This window comes from Botryllus schlosseri, chromosome 12 (assembly GCF_051294905.1).
Source record: "Botryllus schlosseri isolate E-star chromosome 12, Bs_hap1, whole genome shotgun sequence".
Taxonomy (NCBI): domain Eukaryota; kingdom Metazoa; phylum Chordata; class Ascidiacea; order Stolidobranchia; family Styelidae; genus Botryllus; species Botryllus schlosseri.
Window position 1 is genome coordinate 9,450,558 of NC_137247.1, and position 16,260 is coordinate 9,466,817.

The 16,260-nt window shown below is 38.6% G+C and overlaps 1 protein-coding gene across 1 annotated transcript in view; it reads right to left on the reverse strand.

Moving 5' to 3' along the window:
- Nucleotides 1-16,260, reverse strand: part of LOC145452386 (titin-like) — a 157,144-nt gene that overhangs the window by 131,440 nt on the left and 9,444 nt on the right. Inside the window, exons 19-42 of the mRNA XM_080330579.1 lie at nucleotides 15,653-15,848; nucleotides 14,210-14,399; nucleotides 12,892-13,161; nucleotides 12,720-12,833; nucleotides 12,507-12,659; nucleotides 12,299-12,440; nucleotides 12,071-12,195; nucleotides 9,176-9,375; nucleotides 8,766-8,923; nucleotides 8,507-8,691; nucleotides 7,706-7,966; nucleotides 7,430-7,646; nucleotides 6,796-6,952; nucleotides 6,557-6,731; nucleotides 5,876-6,234; nucleotides 5,582-5,713; nucleotides 4,688-4,951; nucleotides 3,805-4,029; nucleotides 3,293-3,517; nucleotides 2,975-3,143; nucleotides 2,268-2,452; nucleotides 1,775-1,889; nucleotides 1,121-1,262; nucleotides 891-1,057 (exon numbers count right to left, since the gene is read on the reverse strand). Coding sequence (XP_080186705.1) covers nucleotides 891-1,057; nucleotides 1,121-1,262; nucleotides 1,775-1,889; nucleotides 2,268-2,452; nucleotides 2,975-3,143; nucleotides 3,293-3,517; nucleotides 3,805-4,029; nucleotides 4,688-4,951; nucleotides 5,582-5,713; nucleotides 5,876-6,234; nucleotides 6,557-6,731; nucleotides 6,796-6,952; nucleotides 7,430-7,646; nucleotides 7,706-7,966; nucleotides 8,507-8,691; nucleotides 8,766-8,923; nucleotides 9,176-9,375; nucleotides 12,071-12,195; nucleotides 12,299-12,440; nucleotides 12,507-12,659; nucleotides 12,720-12,833; nucleotides 12,892-13,161; nucleotides 14,210-14,399; nucleotides 15,653-15,848 — 4,526 coding nt within the window. The remainder of the gene's footprint in view (nucleotides 1-890; nucleotides 1,058-1,120; nucleotides 1,263-1,774; nucleotides 1,890-2,267; nucleotides 2,453-2,974; nucleotides 3,144-3,292; nucleotides 3,518-3,804; nucleotides 4,030-4,687; nucleotides 4,952-5,581; nucleotides 5,714-5,875; nucleotides 6,235-6,556; nucleotides 6,732-6,795; nucleotides 6,953-7,429; nucleotides 7,647-7,705; nucleotides 7,967-8,506; nucleotides 8,692-8,765; nucleotides 8,924-9,175; nucleotides 9,376-12,070; nucleotides 12,196-12,298; nucleotides 12,441-12,506; nucleotides 12,660-12,719; nucleotides 12,834-12,891; nucleotides 13,162-14,209; nucleotides 14,400-15,652; nucleotides 15,849-16,260) is intronic.

Genomic DNA, 16,260 nt, shown 5'->3' on the forward strand with positions numbered 1-16,260 from the left:
GCTGTTTTGAATTTATTGAAAAAAATTCCAAACTTTACTGTCAGCCCAATTAAATTGTTAAGTTGTATAAAATAACAATTATTGCTCACTTCCAATGGGTAGCAGTGAAGTTATTACAGTTGAAACTTTTGGAGTTGCAAAAATAGCATTGACAGTGGGTAATCACAGAAATATTATTGAAAAACTCGAATAACTCTTCTTTCACGGGTTGGAATTATGTTAAATTTGTTTCTCGTCACTTTTGTAGACAATTCAACCATTTGAAGGAGCATTAAGTAAAAATTAGGAAAAAAATTACTTTTTATAATAAATTCAGAACTTTCAAACTTTTATAGCTTCACATCTTTTGTTGGAATGGAGCCAAATCCATCAATCAAGGATAATTCAAGAATTATTTACGAAAAACTCAAATAACTCCGCTTCTACTAGTTGGAATTGATTCAAATTTGTTTTGCATCGTTTTTGTAGACAAAACAACAATTTCATGGGGTTAACAAAGAAATTTGAAAAACTATTTTTTCAATTTTTCTTGATAAATCAAAAATTTTAATTGGCTCTGCGGCGGCTATACTTGTTAGAAGAATTGGACCAAATTTGGTGTGCAGCGTTTTTTAGGGTAACATGACAATTTATTCAGTGAATGGCTGGAATCCAAAAATAAAAAAGTTATTTTTTAACAACCCTACTGTACAAGCTCAACGTCACATCAAAACTTGAAAATATTTGAAAACATTGCTTTCTATCACCTCTGCCATCTATGTGACAAATTTACTTAATAAATTAGACAACAAATAGAAAATTATGCCGCTTCTCTGAATTGTTCCTTTGCGTCATTGCAAGAAAATCAATATTAAACCGTATATACTTTCCAGAACAAAAATCAATCTTACTAATCGTATCTTCCATCGTGATGAGAGGTGTTGACTCGCTAGCCTCGCTGGTTCCAAACTTATTCGTGGCACACACACGAAAGTAATACTGCAATCCTTCCTTGACATCAGGTTGGGTGATTTGCGCAGTGGTATCCGGGCCTTGCACTTTGAAGCATCCCATCCAACTAAAAATATAACTGATTCTTGAGTGTTCTTAATCGAAATGCATTAAATGTCTGATAACCTACCCAGAATTCATTTTTCCACGTAGCTCAACAATGTAACCCGTAATATCACTTCCGCCATCAAATCCAGGGGCTTGCCATGATAACGATATATGGTCATGTCTGACTCCTGTTACCTCTAATTCGAATGGTGCGTCTGGAGGACCTATGAAATGGAGTCATCGTATGCAAGTTCAAAATGCATTGAACACATAAATGTCATATGATGATGTAGTGTTTGGTCACCTTTCAAGATAGTATCGGATAGTTTTGTGAACATTCTTACTATTCGTTGATCATTATCAAGCAAATATCAATACAGAAGCTGTGTATCTGGTGCAAAAGAACGGTATTTTTCAATATTTTTCCTAATTTTTGTTCAATTAAATTCTCATATCAATTTGGTCGACCATATGTGTGAACCAAAGCGTATCGCATGTCGAGACATGCTGGATCAGTTGCGTTAAACTAGACAGGCCCATCATCAACATTCAAATTACTCGCAATTAATGGTAGCCAGTTTTAACAAGTGTTGAAGATAATGGTACGTATACAAGGTATGTACCAGTGAGAGGTATCACAATATACAGTATCATACGCAGATATTTATGTGAATCAAGTTGAATCACTTCAAGAGTTCCAATATGACAGTATCCAAATCAGAATAACTCAACTTACCATACTGTGCTCTAACAAGCACAGATTTTGCTAACTGTTCCGGGGCTGATAAGCCCACTGCATTTTCACTCGAGACTCTGAAGAAGTACTGGCATCCTTCGTTCAATTTGGTGACCTGTCATGAAGCGAAACGGATTGTAGGAGCAAAGAGAGGAACGTAAGAGAGAGAGGCAGAGAAACAGAAAGTTATTTCAACACACGGTCGACAGGATATCACACTGAATTTTGCGTGCCAAGTTTGGAAAGATAAAAGTCGAAAATGTGCTTTGAAGCAGATTATACAGGAAGTCATGAAAATAAACAGTATGAAAACAATGACCAACAGTGGTGAAACTAGGATCATTGGAGATGCTCTAGGTATGAATCATATGACTTATTTGTTAACCTGTGATTCAACTTGAAATATTTTCACCCTAACTACAATGCACAATCTCGATTGAGGGAAACCATGGTGTTAAATATTATACTTGAGGATCCGAACAAAAATATTTACCACAATTGACGTATCTTGAAAATTTTCGGACACGGTCTGCCACATTTTCCTTCGAATGTCGCGTTTCTCCACCAGAAACCCTGTTATTCTACTTCCGCCGTCGTCTTGAGGCTCTTCCCAAGTCAACGACACGGTGTTGGCAGTCACGTCAACCACGGCAAGATTGCTCGGAGAACTGGGTTTATCTACAATGGGAAAGGGAGCTGGTAGCTTAGACCCCGAAAGATTGAAAGAAAATCCATAAAGTTGTCAAAAATTCTGAAAATTTATCTGATTTCCAGAAATCGCATGGTAAGATATGTGGAAATATTTCAAATTCTGTCAGAAATACCAAAAGTTGGTAAATGTAAGCAACATCTGTGCGCATACGATAGTACGACAAAGTTCTGGTAAATCTCATTCACAGCTCAGAGATCACTGTACTACCATATCTGCTTCACCCAAGTGTTATTCGAAAAATAATATCAAGGAGGTAAACACAAGAAATGCGGTGACTGACAGCTTGACAGCGTTCAATAATTTCAATAAAAGCTTCAGAAGTAGTTTTGATTCAACATGCCAATTTACTGGCTAATCTCAGGTCAGGCATCTTCTGTACACGCTCGCACACAGAATATAAATTTTCAATAAAAACATTTCTGATCCCAGATGGATAGAGTATGGTGCAACGACTCTTGAAAATGCCGAAATTGGGATATAAAACCTACCTATCACTTGTACTTTGAAATCTGCAGACGCCTTCCCGTGCTTGTTTCCAGCGAAGATGCGGTAACATCCGGAGTAGGCGCGGAGTGGTTTTTGGATGAAAACTCTGAGCAAGCCGTCCGACTGGCGCAGGAAATTTTTATCGGCAGGCTCCACCGTGTTGTCATAAACCTGCAGTTTAATTAGTTATCGAAGTTTTGAACCTTTCAAAGTGACAAATCATTGAGGGTGATGCAACACAAAATTTGAGACCATGAGAATAGGATTCATGAATTTCGTTCAAATATGGTCACAAATATATTTTATATCTTGAAACCAACCTTGTAAATAGCTATTGAGGGTCTTGGCGTTCCTTTCATGTCGACTGGTATTGACAGGCAGGAAGAAGTCTTTGCTATGACGTTATCATTTGCGATGAATAGCGTAGGCGCGATGGCAAGATTCACAATGCCTTTCGTGTACGCATCTTTCTTTTTGGAGAAAGCCGCATATTTACCAACGTCCTTCACGTCAAATTCTGATACCACGAGGATGTGTTTTTTGCCCTGAAAAAACAGATATCACATACGGAACGTGATGTAGTGGATACAGTCCATTGCATGAACACTGCAGTCTTTTACAGTTATCAATCTTATCATCTTCACATTGAATTTGATGCGCTGCATCCTCACAGCAATCAATTACATTGACATTGCTACTTTCTGGTATTTCCTTGATCACATTTCTACAGATAAATCCACACATCATTTATTTACATAAATAATGCTCATAAATATGAGAATATTGACAACAGTGCACTAAATCTAAATACAAACAAATATAGATCACTCACATTTTCCAAAACTTTGATAGAGTGTCTGCGATCATCCTTTATAAGAACACCATCCAATGTCCATTCGATGTCATAGGCACTTTTATTGAGCTCACAAACCAGTTTCACATCGAGTCCAGGTTCGTAACTTGTATCGTAGAGTTTTTTGACGAATCGCAAAGGTGCCTGCGTCACTTTCAGTTCGGTTGAGCACGAATCATCGATCAAGCGGCAAGTGTATGTTTTCTATAGGAAAATTAATGGATCATAGACATCCAATAAGCATGGGCCCGAAATACGGTGACAGCATACGGTAAAGGTCTGGAAATGACATAGTATTAGAGCTACCACTATAATCCCAATTGGCAGTGGTGTCAAGTTAACCCAGGTTCACCACAGAATATATGCAAAAGTGTTGGAGAATTACCTAAGCTAAAAATCACCACCAAAACTACAGAAAGGAAAACTTAACAATTGATTACTTCATAATCATTAATTTAATAATCATTTCATCATTTCTAAAGGCCCCAATATTGTGATACATTGAAAAGATATCAAGCAGTCGACTTGGAGTAGTCTTTTAATCAGACACCCACATCAAGATCAAATTAGGTTTTTTAATGGACCGCCTCCAATCAATCTCTTTTAAAAATGCTGCTTAGACTCCAGCAAATATTTGGATGAAAATAGGTATTATCGGAGTCTGAAATGCTATACTTCTAACAATGGCGGGAAATTAAATTCTTGTCAGCTGGTTCTATTGTAAAAGTCTAATCTTTCAAGCAGCTTTGCTATTAAAAGTGATAGAAAGTAACAGGTACAAACCGATACAAAACAGGTGAATCTGTCCACTGACATTTATCCCCACTAGATCCAATTATCAGTGGGGAATAAAGCCACCAACCTCATCGAATCCAATTTGGACATCTTCGATGATAAGCGATCTTGTAAATCCCGAGGCGACAGCCTGAATTCGACTCTCCTCATTCAGACTGGAAATCGATTTTCCGTCGACAAACCATTCAACGATAGCTCCCTTTGACGACACTTGCAATGACAAAATAGCGCGAGACACCTCTTCTACAACAGTGACTTTGCTGAGCCGTGACACAAATTTCGGGAGCGCTTCAAACACGAGAAGGCGAGCATACGCTCGGCAATCGACAACCTGATATCGGAAAAAGCAGTGAGAGTGTGAAACGTTAGTAATGTGAAAAATCTTCATATCTTCTCAGAGATCGGTTATGGATTTATTGATGTTACACGGACTGAAGCGGATATAGGCCTATGCTGTGAAGTTGTATCACATTTTCAAGTAGAAATAGCATCTTTCAAGACAGGCAAAACCAGCTTCAGACCTTTAATATGTTATCATGAACCTGTATCACCAAAGCGGACTCATAAATAGTACTACTTGATGGTGTCATTCAAAACTATTTTCATTGATCATGTTATACGGGCTAAACTGGTTAGTGTTTATGTTCAATTGAGTATTAACAATGATGGAAATTTATCTATTTTACACTTGATACATACCTTAAGCCGTACTGAATGTAGTCTAATATCAAAACCACTTCATTGTTCAGTGAAGGAAAACGCTATCTAATTAAATCAGTACTCAGAACAGATAGAAGTATTATATTATTCACCACTGCCGAAAATGGTGCCCACAATTTCTTACCGAGTAACACAAACATTGTCATCAATTTATATTGGAGAGGTGGACTGAAAAATGTGTTATGCAAACTAAATTTCTAATGGGCCTATGGTAGGTTCGTAAATTGCAAATCATACATACCTGGGAAGTAATAACAGAGCAATCATCCCGCAAAGTACATCCCTTTATTCGGAGAACATACTCTCTGTCACTGTTTTCCATTGTGATATCCTCGCAAGGAAACATTTCTATGCCGTTTTTGTACCAGGTTACCTAAAACAATGCAATAATGATAGTTCACAACCGTGAATACCAGTGTTACTAATCAGGTCTTTGGTCTGACCCGACCGGGGATTGAACCCACGACCTACCGATCAAGAAGCCGGACGCTTCACCATTACGCTATCTTTTCGGCAATAGTGTGGGAATACTTACTTTCACACCGGCTTTGTTTGTGATGCATGAATATATCGCCATCTCCCCTTGCCGTATACTAGCATCCTTGGGCGGGACATCAAAGCTGATAGGCACAACTTTAATGACAGCGGATAACGTTGCATCTCCGCATATCGCATTCAGCTCTCCATTGTGACACAGATCCGCTTTACTGATCCGCAAGGCTCGATTTTTTCCTTCAGAACTCAGTTCGAAAGCCCCGTCATTTTCCAGCGGCATCCCGTTCAAATGCCACATAACCGGGTATTTTTCCTTGCTCACGGTGCAATTGAGACGTATTTCGTCTCCAATGCAACACCAAACGTCGCCGATGATAGATGTAAAGCTGGCCGGTAATTCTGAAATGAATTGTACGCTTTTGAATCCTAGAATAATCAAAGAAAATTTCAAATAACTCCGCTTCTACTAGTTGGAATTGAGTGAAATTTGTTTTGCATCGCGTTTGAAGACAGCTCAACAATAAATTAAAAATTTTTATTGGATCTGTGAGGTCTTATACTTGTTAGAATTGAACCAAATTTGATGTGCAGCGTTTTTTAGGGTAACCTGACAATTTATTCAGTGATTGACTGGAATCAAGAAAAAAAAAGTTATTTTTGAACAACCATATTGTGTATGCATAATAATTTAGTGACAAGAGTCCGAACATTCATTCAATACCTTGCACCGATAACGTTGCACTGGTTGAAGTGTCTTCACCACACACTCTGTTTGTATAGCAACCAGCCTGGTGGAGTTGTACATCATGCAAAACCAAGCGACGTAGCACTCCATCAGAATGGACATCAACGGTCGCGCCAGATTCAATGATTTTTCCATCTTTCAGCCATTCCACCTACAAACAATACATTAGTCAATCACATTATATTCGTGGGATTGTATGGTATGAATTTACATACCACAACATTCGGACGGGACACTTCACATTCCAACAATGTGCTCTCAAATTCGGTGCATGTAACATCAGAGAGAGTTGAAGCATAAAAAGCAGGCGGCCAATCCACCCACAACTTGGCACTTGTCTCATCATCACCAATGCAGCATGAAATAGTATTTCTAAGAACAAAACGACAGTAGTGAGTGATCGAATTGAGATAAACTAAAATATTTAATGTGAAAATTTAAAGCAATTTAATCATAGTTAGTTATGAGGATGTGTCCTTACTACTGTATATCAGCAGATGATCTAGTTCAGCGGTTCTCAAATTTTTTTGACACACCCCCTCGATGATGGCGAAAAATTTCAGGCGGCTTCGTGCCTCCCCTCAAATGCTTTCACGGCCCCCCATTTTGAGAACCACCGATCTAGATGGAAATACACCAACTATAATCCACTTATCCGTGAACAAAGTTACTGCTATAGAATGCGCCAAATTAAAGTGACTCAGGTTTTTTACTGTACATTCATGATCATTACTCCATTGAGATCGACAATGAAATCACAAATTCACACAAGTAACCAATTGAGTCGCAACTTATCAGTGAGAAACACTGTCTTTTCCATGCCCTATATGGTAGCAGTAAGAGTAGTACCTATCTTCCTCATTACAGTCGTTGATAACCAATGTTCTAGTCTTGAAATACTGAGCCATCGCATATTTGGAGGATGGGACCAACTCCACGCCTTGTTTGCCCCCGCTGTACCAGGTAACCTGCTGATCTCTCGGAGAGACAACACAAGAAAACGTGGCGACACCGAGATGCGGGATCGATACGTCTTTGATACCCTCCAGAAATCCACACGGGGCAGCTGCGTAATAATTTGAATCAAAATTCCATTTCTACGCATTGTCGAATACTGCAAAATACCTTTGACAAGGAGATCGGCAGTGCATTTCGCGTATCTAGCCACAGCTAGAAAGGTACCAGCGTTGGACATACTGCACCAAGGTATTGTCAGCGTTCTCTTGAATCCATCCGAGTTCACAACCATGTTCTCCCCGATCTCAACTGGTTCGCCGTTACAGTACCACTCGACAGGAATATCTTCGGATATTTCACACTCAAAGGTGACAGGATCTTTTTCGAAACTTTCCAGATTTTTGAGGGTTTTGAGAAATTTCACACCATCTGTAACAACGCGGGTGTCAATGATTACCAGACATGGAACAGTTGTATAGTTCTTACTTCAGCAAAGTGGTAGCTATTGGGTGCATTTATATCATAGGGAAAGTAGCACATATCGCCAAACATCTCTATGTCAATATAAGAAATGTCAGAGGTAATATCATCAACTACTACACAATTTAAGAATACATAAGTCGATACAAATATCATTCTAGACTAAATTTTCGGGGATATTTGGCAAAGTTAGGTTGGAATTTCGGAGAAAATAAACTGTTAGTCTTATCTCGTCCATTGACATGACTGCTGGTTTTTCAGTAGCAATCATATGCGAGAGATATTGCATTTCTGAATGGTATTCAGAGCCGGAGTGGAGTATAATTGGGGAACATTACAGGTTATGATAATGCTACTGTAGATCAAAAAGATACAACAATGCCACAGGGAACATCCCAAGTTGTGATATGCTAAATTCACTTTTGCCCATGCTGATTGTTGTATAGTTGTCGACAAGTGCACCTAAAACATACTTTCATATGAACTCACCTTTTACCGACAGCGTTCCCTTGGTACTTCCTGTTTCACATTTGCACGAGTATGACCCTGCATCCTTTCTCGTGACATTTTTTATGACCAGACTTCTGCTTTTTCCGGTGGAAACAAATTCGTATTTTCCAGAAGCAGTCGTCAATTCCTTGCCGTCACGATACCACTTTACTTGCCCCGATATACTAGAATGTAAACAGGTCACGATTACATATCCTGCAAAGAGCTATTCGTGAAATAAATCGCAAGGTTCACTAACCGATCTAAAGTGCATGCCATGGTCGTTGATGGCTGCCCATCTTCGGCGGTAGTATCACAAATGGGTTCCGCAATCTTTGCAGGTTTTTCTTTGACTGTCACTTCGCACGAAGAAGTAGCCTTGCGTATTTTGCATTCATACTCCCCTTCATCTTGAGGCTGAGATTTTCACAGAAGGGTGATAAAAAATCGTATAAATCGGAGAATAGATTACTATTCAAAGTGTCTTCACGCCCCTACAATGATACAGAATTCGGGCTACAATAAATAATACCCGGCAATCTCAACAAAATCATTCTGAAAAGAAAAACAAGTATAATATATGAGAAACGAAAACTAGGAACTAAGTATAATGTTATAGCTATTATAACCTCTGTTATATTCAAAAAAGTGATACTCTCCATTATTTACCTTGCAGTTTTTGATGACCATGTGCACATTCTTTCCATCATGACCAAACGCGAATTTTTCGGAGGCCTCCAAAAGATGTTTGTTGTATGTCCATTGGACCTTTACATCCTTTGCGGTGTTGATCGTGCATGATAAAGTAGCATCAGTTTCTTCCAATGCCTTCACGGATTTCAATGGTTTGGTGAAAGAAACTTCCAACTCTAGATGTTAAGTTGCAATTATAGTTAAGGTGCTCAATCTTATCAAGCACAATCTGTCATACCGAGGGAAAAGTTGGGTTCTCAATTAAGTCTTAATATAAACAGTAGGGTTGTCCAAAATTTGGAAAATCTTACAAATCCTCCGTTGTAATGTCTTAATCTATAGATTATTGATAAAAAACGACACTGGGCCTAAAAGAAGCTCACAGGAAGGCCGTTAAGATTTCGTGCAAAGCGTTTGAAAGTAGCTGCCGAAGAATGGGCGTGCCACCGACCATCGAACGGCGAGAAGACTAGTAATCACGAAACCACGGCTCTTGATTGGCTGATCGGCTATGCTTCAATGACCACGGCTGCTGCAGCTTGCTGATTATGTGATCAAGGAGTCTGCTACCGGCGGCGATTCTGAAAGCGCATTGTATGTAGGTTTACAATTAATGATTTAGGATTGATTCAGGGTATGTTGAGGTACGAAATACATGATGAACAAACAACAGCTGCTTCACAAAAATGTCTAAAGCATGACCGGTTTAATGTGAGGGACACCGACGTAGCCTATATGCCTTGTTTTCAACGAGGGAAAGCATAGGCGCTTATACAAGTGGCGACGGATTCCAAGTTTCAGAAAGGATCTATCATTATTGAATACAAATATAAAACTTAACAATGACACTACTTTGTCTGTGTGATCTTATTGGGCTCAGGTTGTAGTACATAGTTGAAGTTTTGAAAGCTCTAAGGATCGGCTGAATCAGCGGGTTATGCTTGGCACTTATCAGATGCTTACATCAAATTGTATTCACTTGCAAGTCTTGTCAAAGTCCTTAATGCTGACGCGGAAAAGGGGTGTAAAAGTAAGCACATACTATGCTTGATATGATATGTCAAAGTCCTTAATAATCGTGCAGAAAAGGAGTGTAAAGGTAAGCACAGACAACGATGCATAGTGCACAGTATCCAGCATAGTTTGTATATCATATCAATCATAGTCTGTGCTTACATTTACACCTCGTTTCTGCGGCATCATTAGGGACTTTGAAAACACTTACAGTTGAATTCAATTTGCTGTTAACATCTGATAAGTGCCAAGCTTAACTGTCTGATTCAGCCGATCCCTAGAGCATTCAAAACTGCAACTATGTACTACAACCTGAGCCCAATAAGATCACACAAATTATATTGTCATTGTTAAGCTTTATATTTGTATTCAATAATGATATATCCTTTCTGAAACCAGGAATCCGTCGCCACTTGGATAAACGCCAATGCTCTCCGTCGTTGAAAACAAGGCATATAGGCTACGGCGGTGTCCTTCACATTAAAGCGGTCATGCTTTAGACGTATTTGTGAAGCAGATGTTGTTTGTTCATCATGTATTTCGTACCTCAACATACCCTGAATCAATCCTAAATCATTAACTGTCAACCTACATACAATGCGCTTTCAAAATCGCCGCCGGTAGCAGACTCCTTGATCACATAATCAGCAAGCTGCTGCTGCCGTGGTCATTGAAGCATAGCCGATCAGCCAATCAAGAGCCGTGGTTTCGTGATTACTAGTCTTCTCGCCGTTCGATGGTCGGTGGCACGCCCATTCTTTGGCAGCTACTTTCAAACGCTTTGCACGAAATCTTAACGGCCTTCCTGTGAGCTTCTTTTAGGCCCAGTGTCGTTTTTTATCAATAATCTATAGAATAACACATTACAACGGGGGATTTGTAAGATTTTCCAAATTTTGGACAACCCTAATAAACAGTCACTAGTCAGTAAATACTAGATTAGATAATTGTAATCTCATATCATTCACTCACTCACTCGCATGACTAGCATATATATCAAACTTTTATGCGCTGTCCAAGTTTATTGTGAATATTTCAATTATCAGTTTTTCAATGTTTATATTCATTTCGGACAATGTCCACTCTCCATAGCTCTTTTAGGACTAAATTCCAATGCATATTTTACCGTTATTGTAGACCAGTGATTCTTAACCTTTTCTCTTCCCACTTTCAGAAATTCTTAAGGTCTGCCTCCCCCTCCCCTTCAAGCCTATCGGATTCGAGCCCAATGTATACACCCCGATTTCAATCTCACATTCCCATTTCATTTGTAGCTCTTGAATACCACATTTAGTTAATCATTGTGGCCAGGAAGATTCGATGCATGACTACTGTACAAATGTCTCAGACTCTTTAAAATGCAATAGAACTTCTGATTCTTATGTGCAGTGTGCTGCAAGATACAATACCACGTTTCAGACATTTAGCTGGTTTAACCGCTGTCTAGTGTGATGGAACTGTGTTCATACAGACTTTGCAATCTAGAAGTAGTGTACACGGAGCATAAAACCCACAATATATACGACAATTTTTGATATTCAATGAATTTTGTCGAACATAAATTTGTAAATGATATCCGGGACATATAGAACTATAGTTTTACTATAGCCCTTTGTATCCCCATGAGAACTAGTACACCTTCTATACTGCTACGCCATTTGTCTTGGGCGCCACCATAGCAACCACCCCACCCCCACCCCATGTTGTTCCCTAAGCATTCGGCCCCCTTCGAAATTCATATCACCCCCAGGGGGCGCTGGCGACAAGGTTAAGAACCACTGTTGCAGACCAATATTATTGGTGTTTGTGTAATTGACTTCACAGCGTTCTTTTAAATACAACAAGCATGAATCTCACCCTTCACTGTGAGTTTACATGTGGTTTTGGAGTCCACACCATCGCAAGTCCATTCGGTATCATCAGATAGATCGGTTTTTTGAATAGTCAAAGTGCGCTTTATCCCAGAACCACCAGTCTCAAACCTAAAAATAACTTAAAATATAAAAAAGGAACAGCAAGTACTAAACTACTAGAAGTAATTCAGGATCACGGAAACGTTGTTTGAACTGATCTGAAAAGTCTTACTTTTCATTATCAACAATCTTCATATTCGCCTTCCACCAAAACACTTCAGCATTGGGTCGGCTGACTTCACATTCCAACACAACTCTATCCATCTCTTCACAACTCCTGGACTTGAGGGCTTTTGGGAATTTTACCGGAGGTTCTAGCAAACAATATCCAAACAATTTATGAAGTATTCAACAGCGGGAAAGTACCGTTCATGGCTCACCTTTCACTAAGAGTTTGGCTTTTGATTCTGCCTTTTTCGACACAAACCTAATTTCTGAAGAATCCGACAGCTGACAGTCGTGTAATTTCAAAGTGTGACGCACGCCATCCTCCAGCATCTCAACCATTTTACCCCTCTTCAATTTCTTTCCATCTACCAACCCGAACAAATTAGTCATGATTTTTATAGTCGTAAAAGCTCTACACCAGTTACCTTTTAACCAGAAGTATGGTATATCATCATAATTGGTAGTCACAGAAAATTCAGCGGTATATTTCTCTACCACTGTGTTGTCGCAAAGCTGCTTCACTATTTTCACAGAGTACTCTGAATATAACATAAGCATTGTTTGTTATTGTTTGTCGTGTTATTTGCATTCTTTTACCTTCGACGTAGAACATTGCAGCACATTTCTCCTCTTCGGCATGAGCGGATATGGCCGTTGCGTCGTCATCGAGACAAGCATTGTGGAACACAAGCCAGTGTACGTAACCTTGCGATCCAAAGTCGATGTTTTTGGTCCTGGCCATTTTAGCGCCGTTTTTATGCCAGTTCACTTCCACGTCTTTGTGCGAGAGGGTGATTTCAAATCTTGCTTCGTCGCGCTCTGTCACCTTCAATTCCTTTAGGGGCTGCACGAATTTGATTTCACGTGCTGGAAAAAAATTCGATGATGAGATTTCTGAATCCAGCTTATCTCCAGAGATGTCAAGTCAGCATGATAAAATGCATCATTGAATAATCGAATAAGAAGCTTAGAGGCAGTCATCATCCCGTAGACTGTAAACACATTTCTGGTAGTTTCTGGGCCTGTTTGATGGAACCGAAAACCTTTACGCATCATAGAAAAAATGGGTAATATCATCACTAGGGCGATTTTTTTACCTAAGAAACGCAAGATTTTGACCTAAAAAATCAAAATTTTGACATTTTTTATCTTAAAAATATCAATTTTGACCAAATTTGACCTAACGTATGCAAATTAGGTGTTTTCCCACATAATGTAAGAATTGTACTGCTTATCTACATTTTTGGTTGGAACTGTCTGTCCTTACAAAGTAGTCTGACCTGAGAAAATACTTTTTTGCCTCAAAAACTGACACATTTTTACAAGCAAAAGCTTCATTTTAAAGAAATCTGGCCCTATGAAGAATTCGAATAGTTACATTACACATTATGGTAGAAATAATTAAAAAAATTTGTAGTACAACGAAAGATACTTTCCTACATTCTCGAGTAGAATGTGTCTGTCAAGTTAGTGGTCTTTAAGGGAGCTTTGCGACCTTCGCCTTACAGAAACTTCAATAGAACTACTTATAAATAACGAATGTAAAAAAGGTAGCACTGAATGTTGCCTATATTAAATTTGAGTTGCATACATTAATTGAATTCAGGGTTAGTTTCGATTTTTGAGGGTACACCAGTTCGCAACAATTTCTTTAAAGTTTTACCGGTCCACGAGGTCAAAAAAGTTGAGAACCACTGCATTACAGTATACAATTATTAAAAAGTAAGTTGTTTTGTCCCGTAGAAGTGAAAGTCGTTTGAAAATATAACTACTTGAGTAAGTACTGCAAGTAGGCAAAACATACTTGAGTGCTCTAAAAAAGAAGCGCACCCAAGAACTTCATCATCCGTTCAATATTTCTAACTCAGTCATTAATATTATGTACTCGTAAAATCGACTGATGATATCAACTTACGCTGAACTGTTAGCTTTCCGTAAGTTCTCGAGTCGTCTGCGTCGCACACGTATTTCTTCTCGTCTTCGAAAGTACAATTACGCAGGACTAGAATTCTCTGACACCCGTCCGCGATGACCGAGTGTTTCTCCGATTCTTGCACCAAAGTGCGTCCTTTGTACCAACGCACTTGCGCGTTAGGCCGAGAAACCTAACATGATAATGTGTCAAATCTACGGAGATACTGAATGCGCAGCAACATGATGTAGGCCAATATGAATTAAAATTGCAACTCGAAGCTATAGCAAAGTGATTATCCAGTCTACTGCAGCTGTATGGAGTAATTTGATATATATATTGCGCATTGCACTATAACAGTGAATTGCCATAGTGTAGATGCAAGAGCACAGGACGAGACAGATTAGTTATGGAACACAGGCAATATGTCTTTATCAAACATCAGACTATTTTGGCTGCAGAGGTGGTCAGTAACGAAGTACTTCTACTTTTTAAAGTACTTGAAGTAGATTTTGCCTACTAGCACTACTTATTAAGTAGTTATGATTTTAGACTACTTCTACTTCTACTTGACAGTTTTCAGTTTTTTAGGCAAAAACATACGTAGAATACCTACTTACTTGTGAACCGCCACTCCTACTTCTACTTGAGTAGAAATTCCTGCGTTACTTCTACTTCTACTTGAGTAGCGACGGTGACTACTTTGACCACCTCTGGTTGGCTGCCACTAGTTCATATTAGGAATACTCTCAACTTTTATACGATTCAATATGATAGTTATGATATTGAATTTTAAATACATATAAAGTGACGATGAGTGATGATTTTTTTCAGATACTGAACTGATACGCCCTTTTTCACTAAGAATTATACTATGTTAACTAGATTTATAGGTGTCAATTCAGTTCATTATTAAAATTTCATGATTTCAAAACACCACAAGACATAGAATGAAAAGATAGGAAGGTGTCGAAACGATTTAGAGTAGTCTTTGAGATCAGACACCCATCCCATAGTGACATTTCTTTCCGTAGTTGAATGCTTTAAACCTCAATAGATCGCTTGTAAGCATCCAAAACGTAGTACAAAGCTATGCACAATCGCTAAAATAGCATTTCTGCATGTTTCAAGTGGTGATCAGCCCACAGTATTGTCAGTTTAGTGTGCAATGGCATAGGTATGGTCGGAAAATTACCAAATAATATTGAAGTGGTGGAGAACTGGCATAATATTCTTTCTGGTCGAATATTTAAACTTAGCACATCATCCATACTTCTATGACATCACGATGGGAGACAATCAAATAATAATCGGCTAGTCTCAAAGATTAATACTCAGCATCAAATTTCTCTGGCGCTTGATTTTTTCCTACCATAAAAAAATGACAATAGTACTACAAATATCAGTACATTCTTGAAATGTGTTGGAATAAATCAGTACACTAACCTGACATTCGAATCTGGCATCGGACAATTCCTCCACAATAACATCCTTCAATCCTCCTACGAATTCCACAGGGGGTTCGAGAACTTCCAGTCGCGCATCGGAGGTCGCACTGCCGGCTTTGATTTTAACATGCCCTGATTGACTCGCGGTAAGATGATACAGCGTCATTCTGTGTTTTCGCCCGATACTTTCAAATCTAAATGTTCCATATTATGGTATTTTCATAAATTTTCACTTACTTGAAGATTTGATAGGCCGATATTGAATATAATCATTTCATCGAAATAGGTCTAATTGCAGAGGTGGTCAGTTACAAAGTCCATGGTGATTGCATACATATATGAAACATACCCTGTTGGTAGTGTCATTGGCATAATGATTTTTTTGAACGAAAAATAAAAATTTTGACGTTTTTGACGTTAAACAACTTGATTTTGACAAAATTTTGACCTTATGTTTGTAAATTAGACGATTTCACACATAATATTCGAATTCTCTACTTGTTGCTGACGATTACCCCTGACGAGTGTCAGCCGAAAATATTCGGGTTCATTTCAATATGAATATACTATTCAATTGAATATCCGAATTGTACTACTTATCTTCAT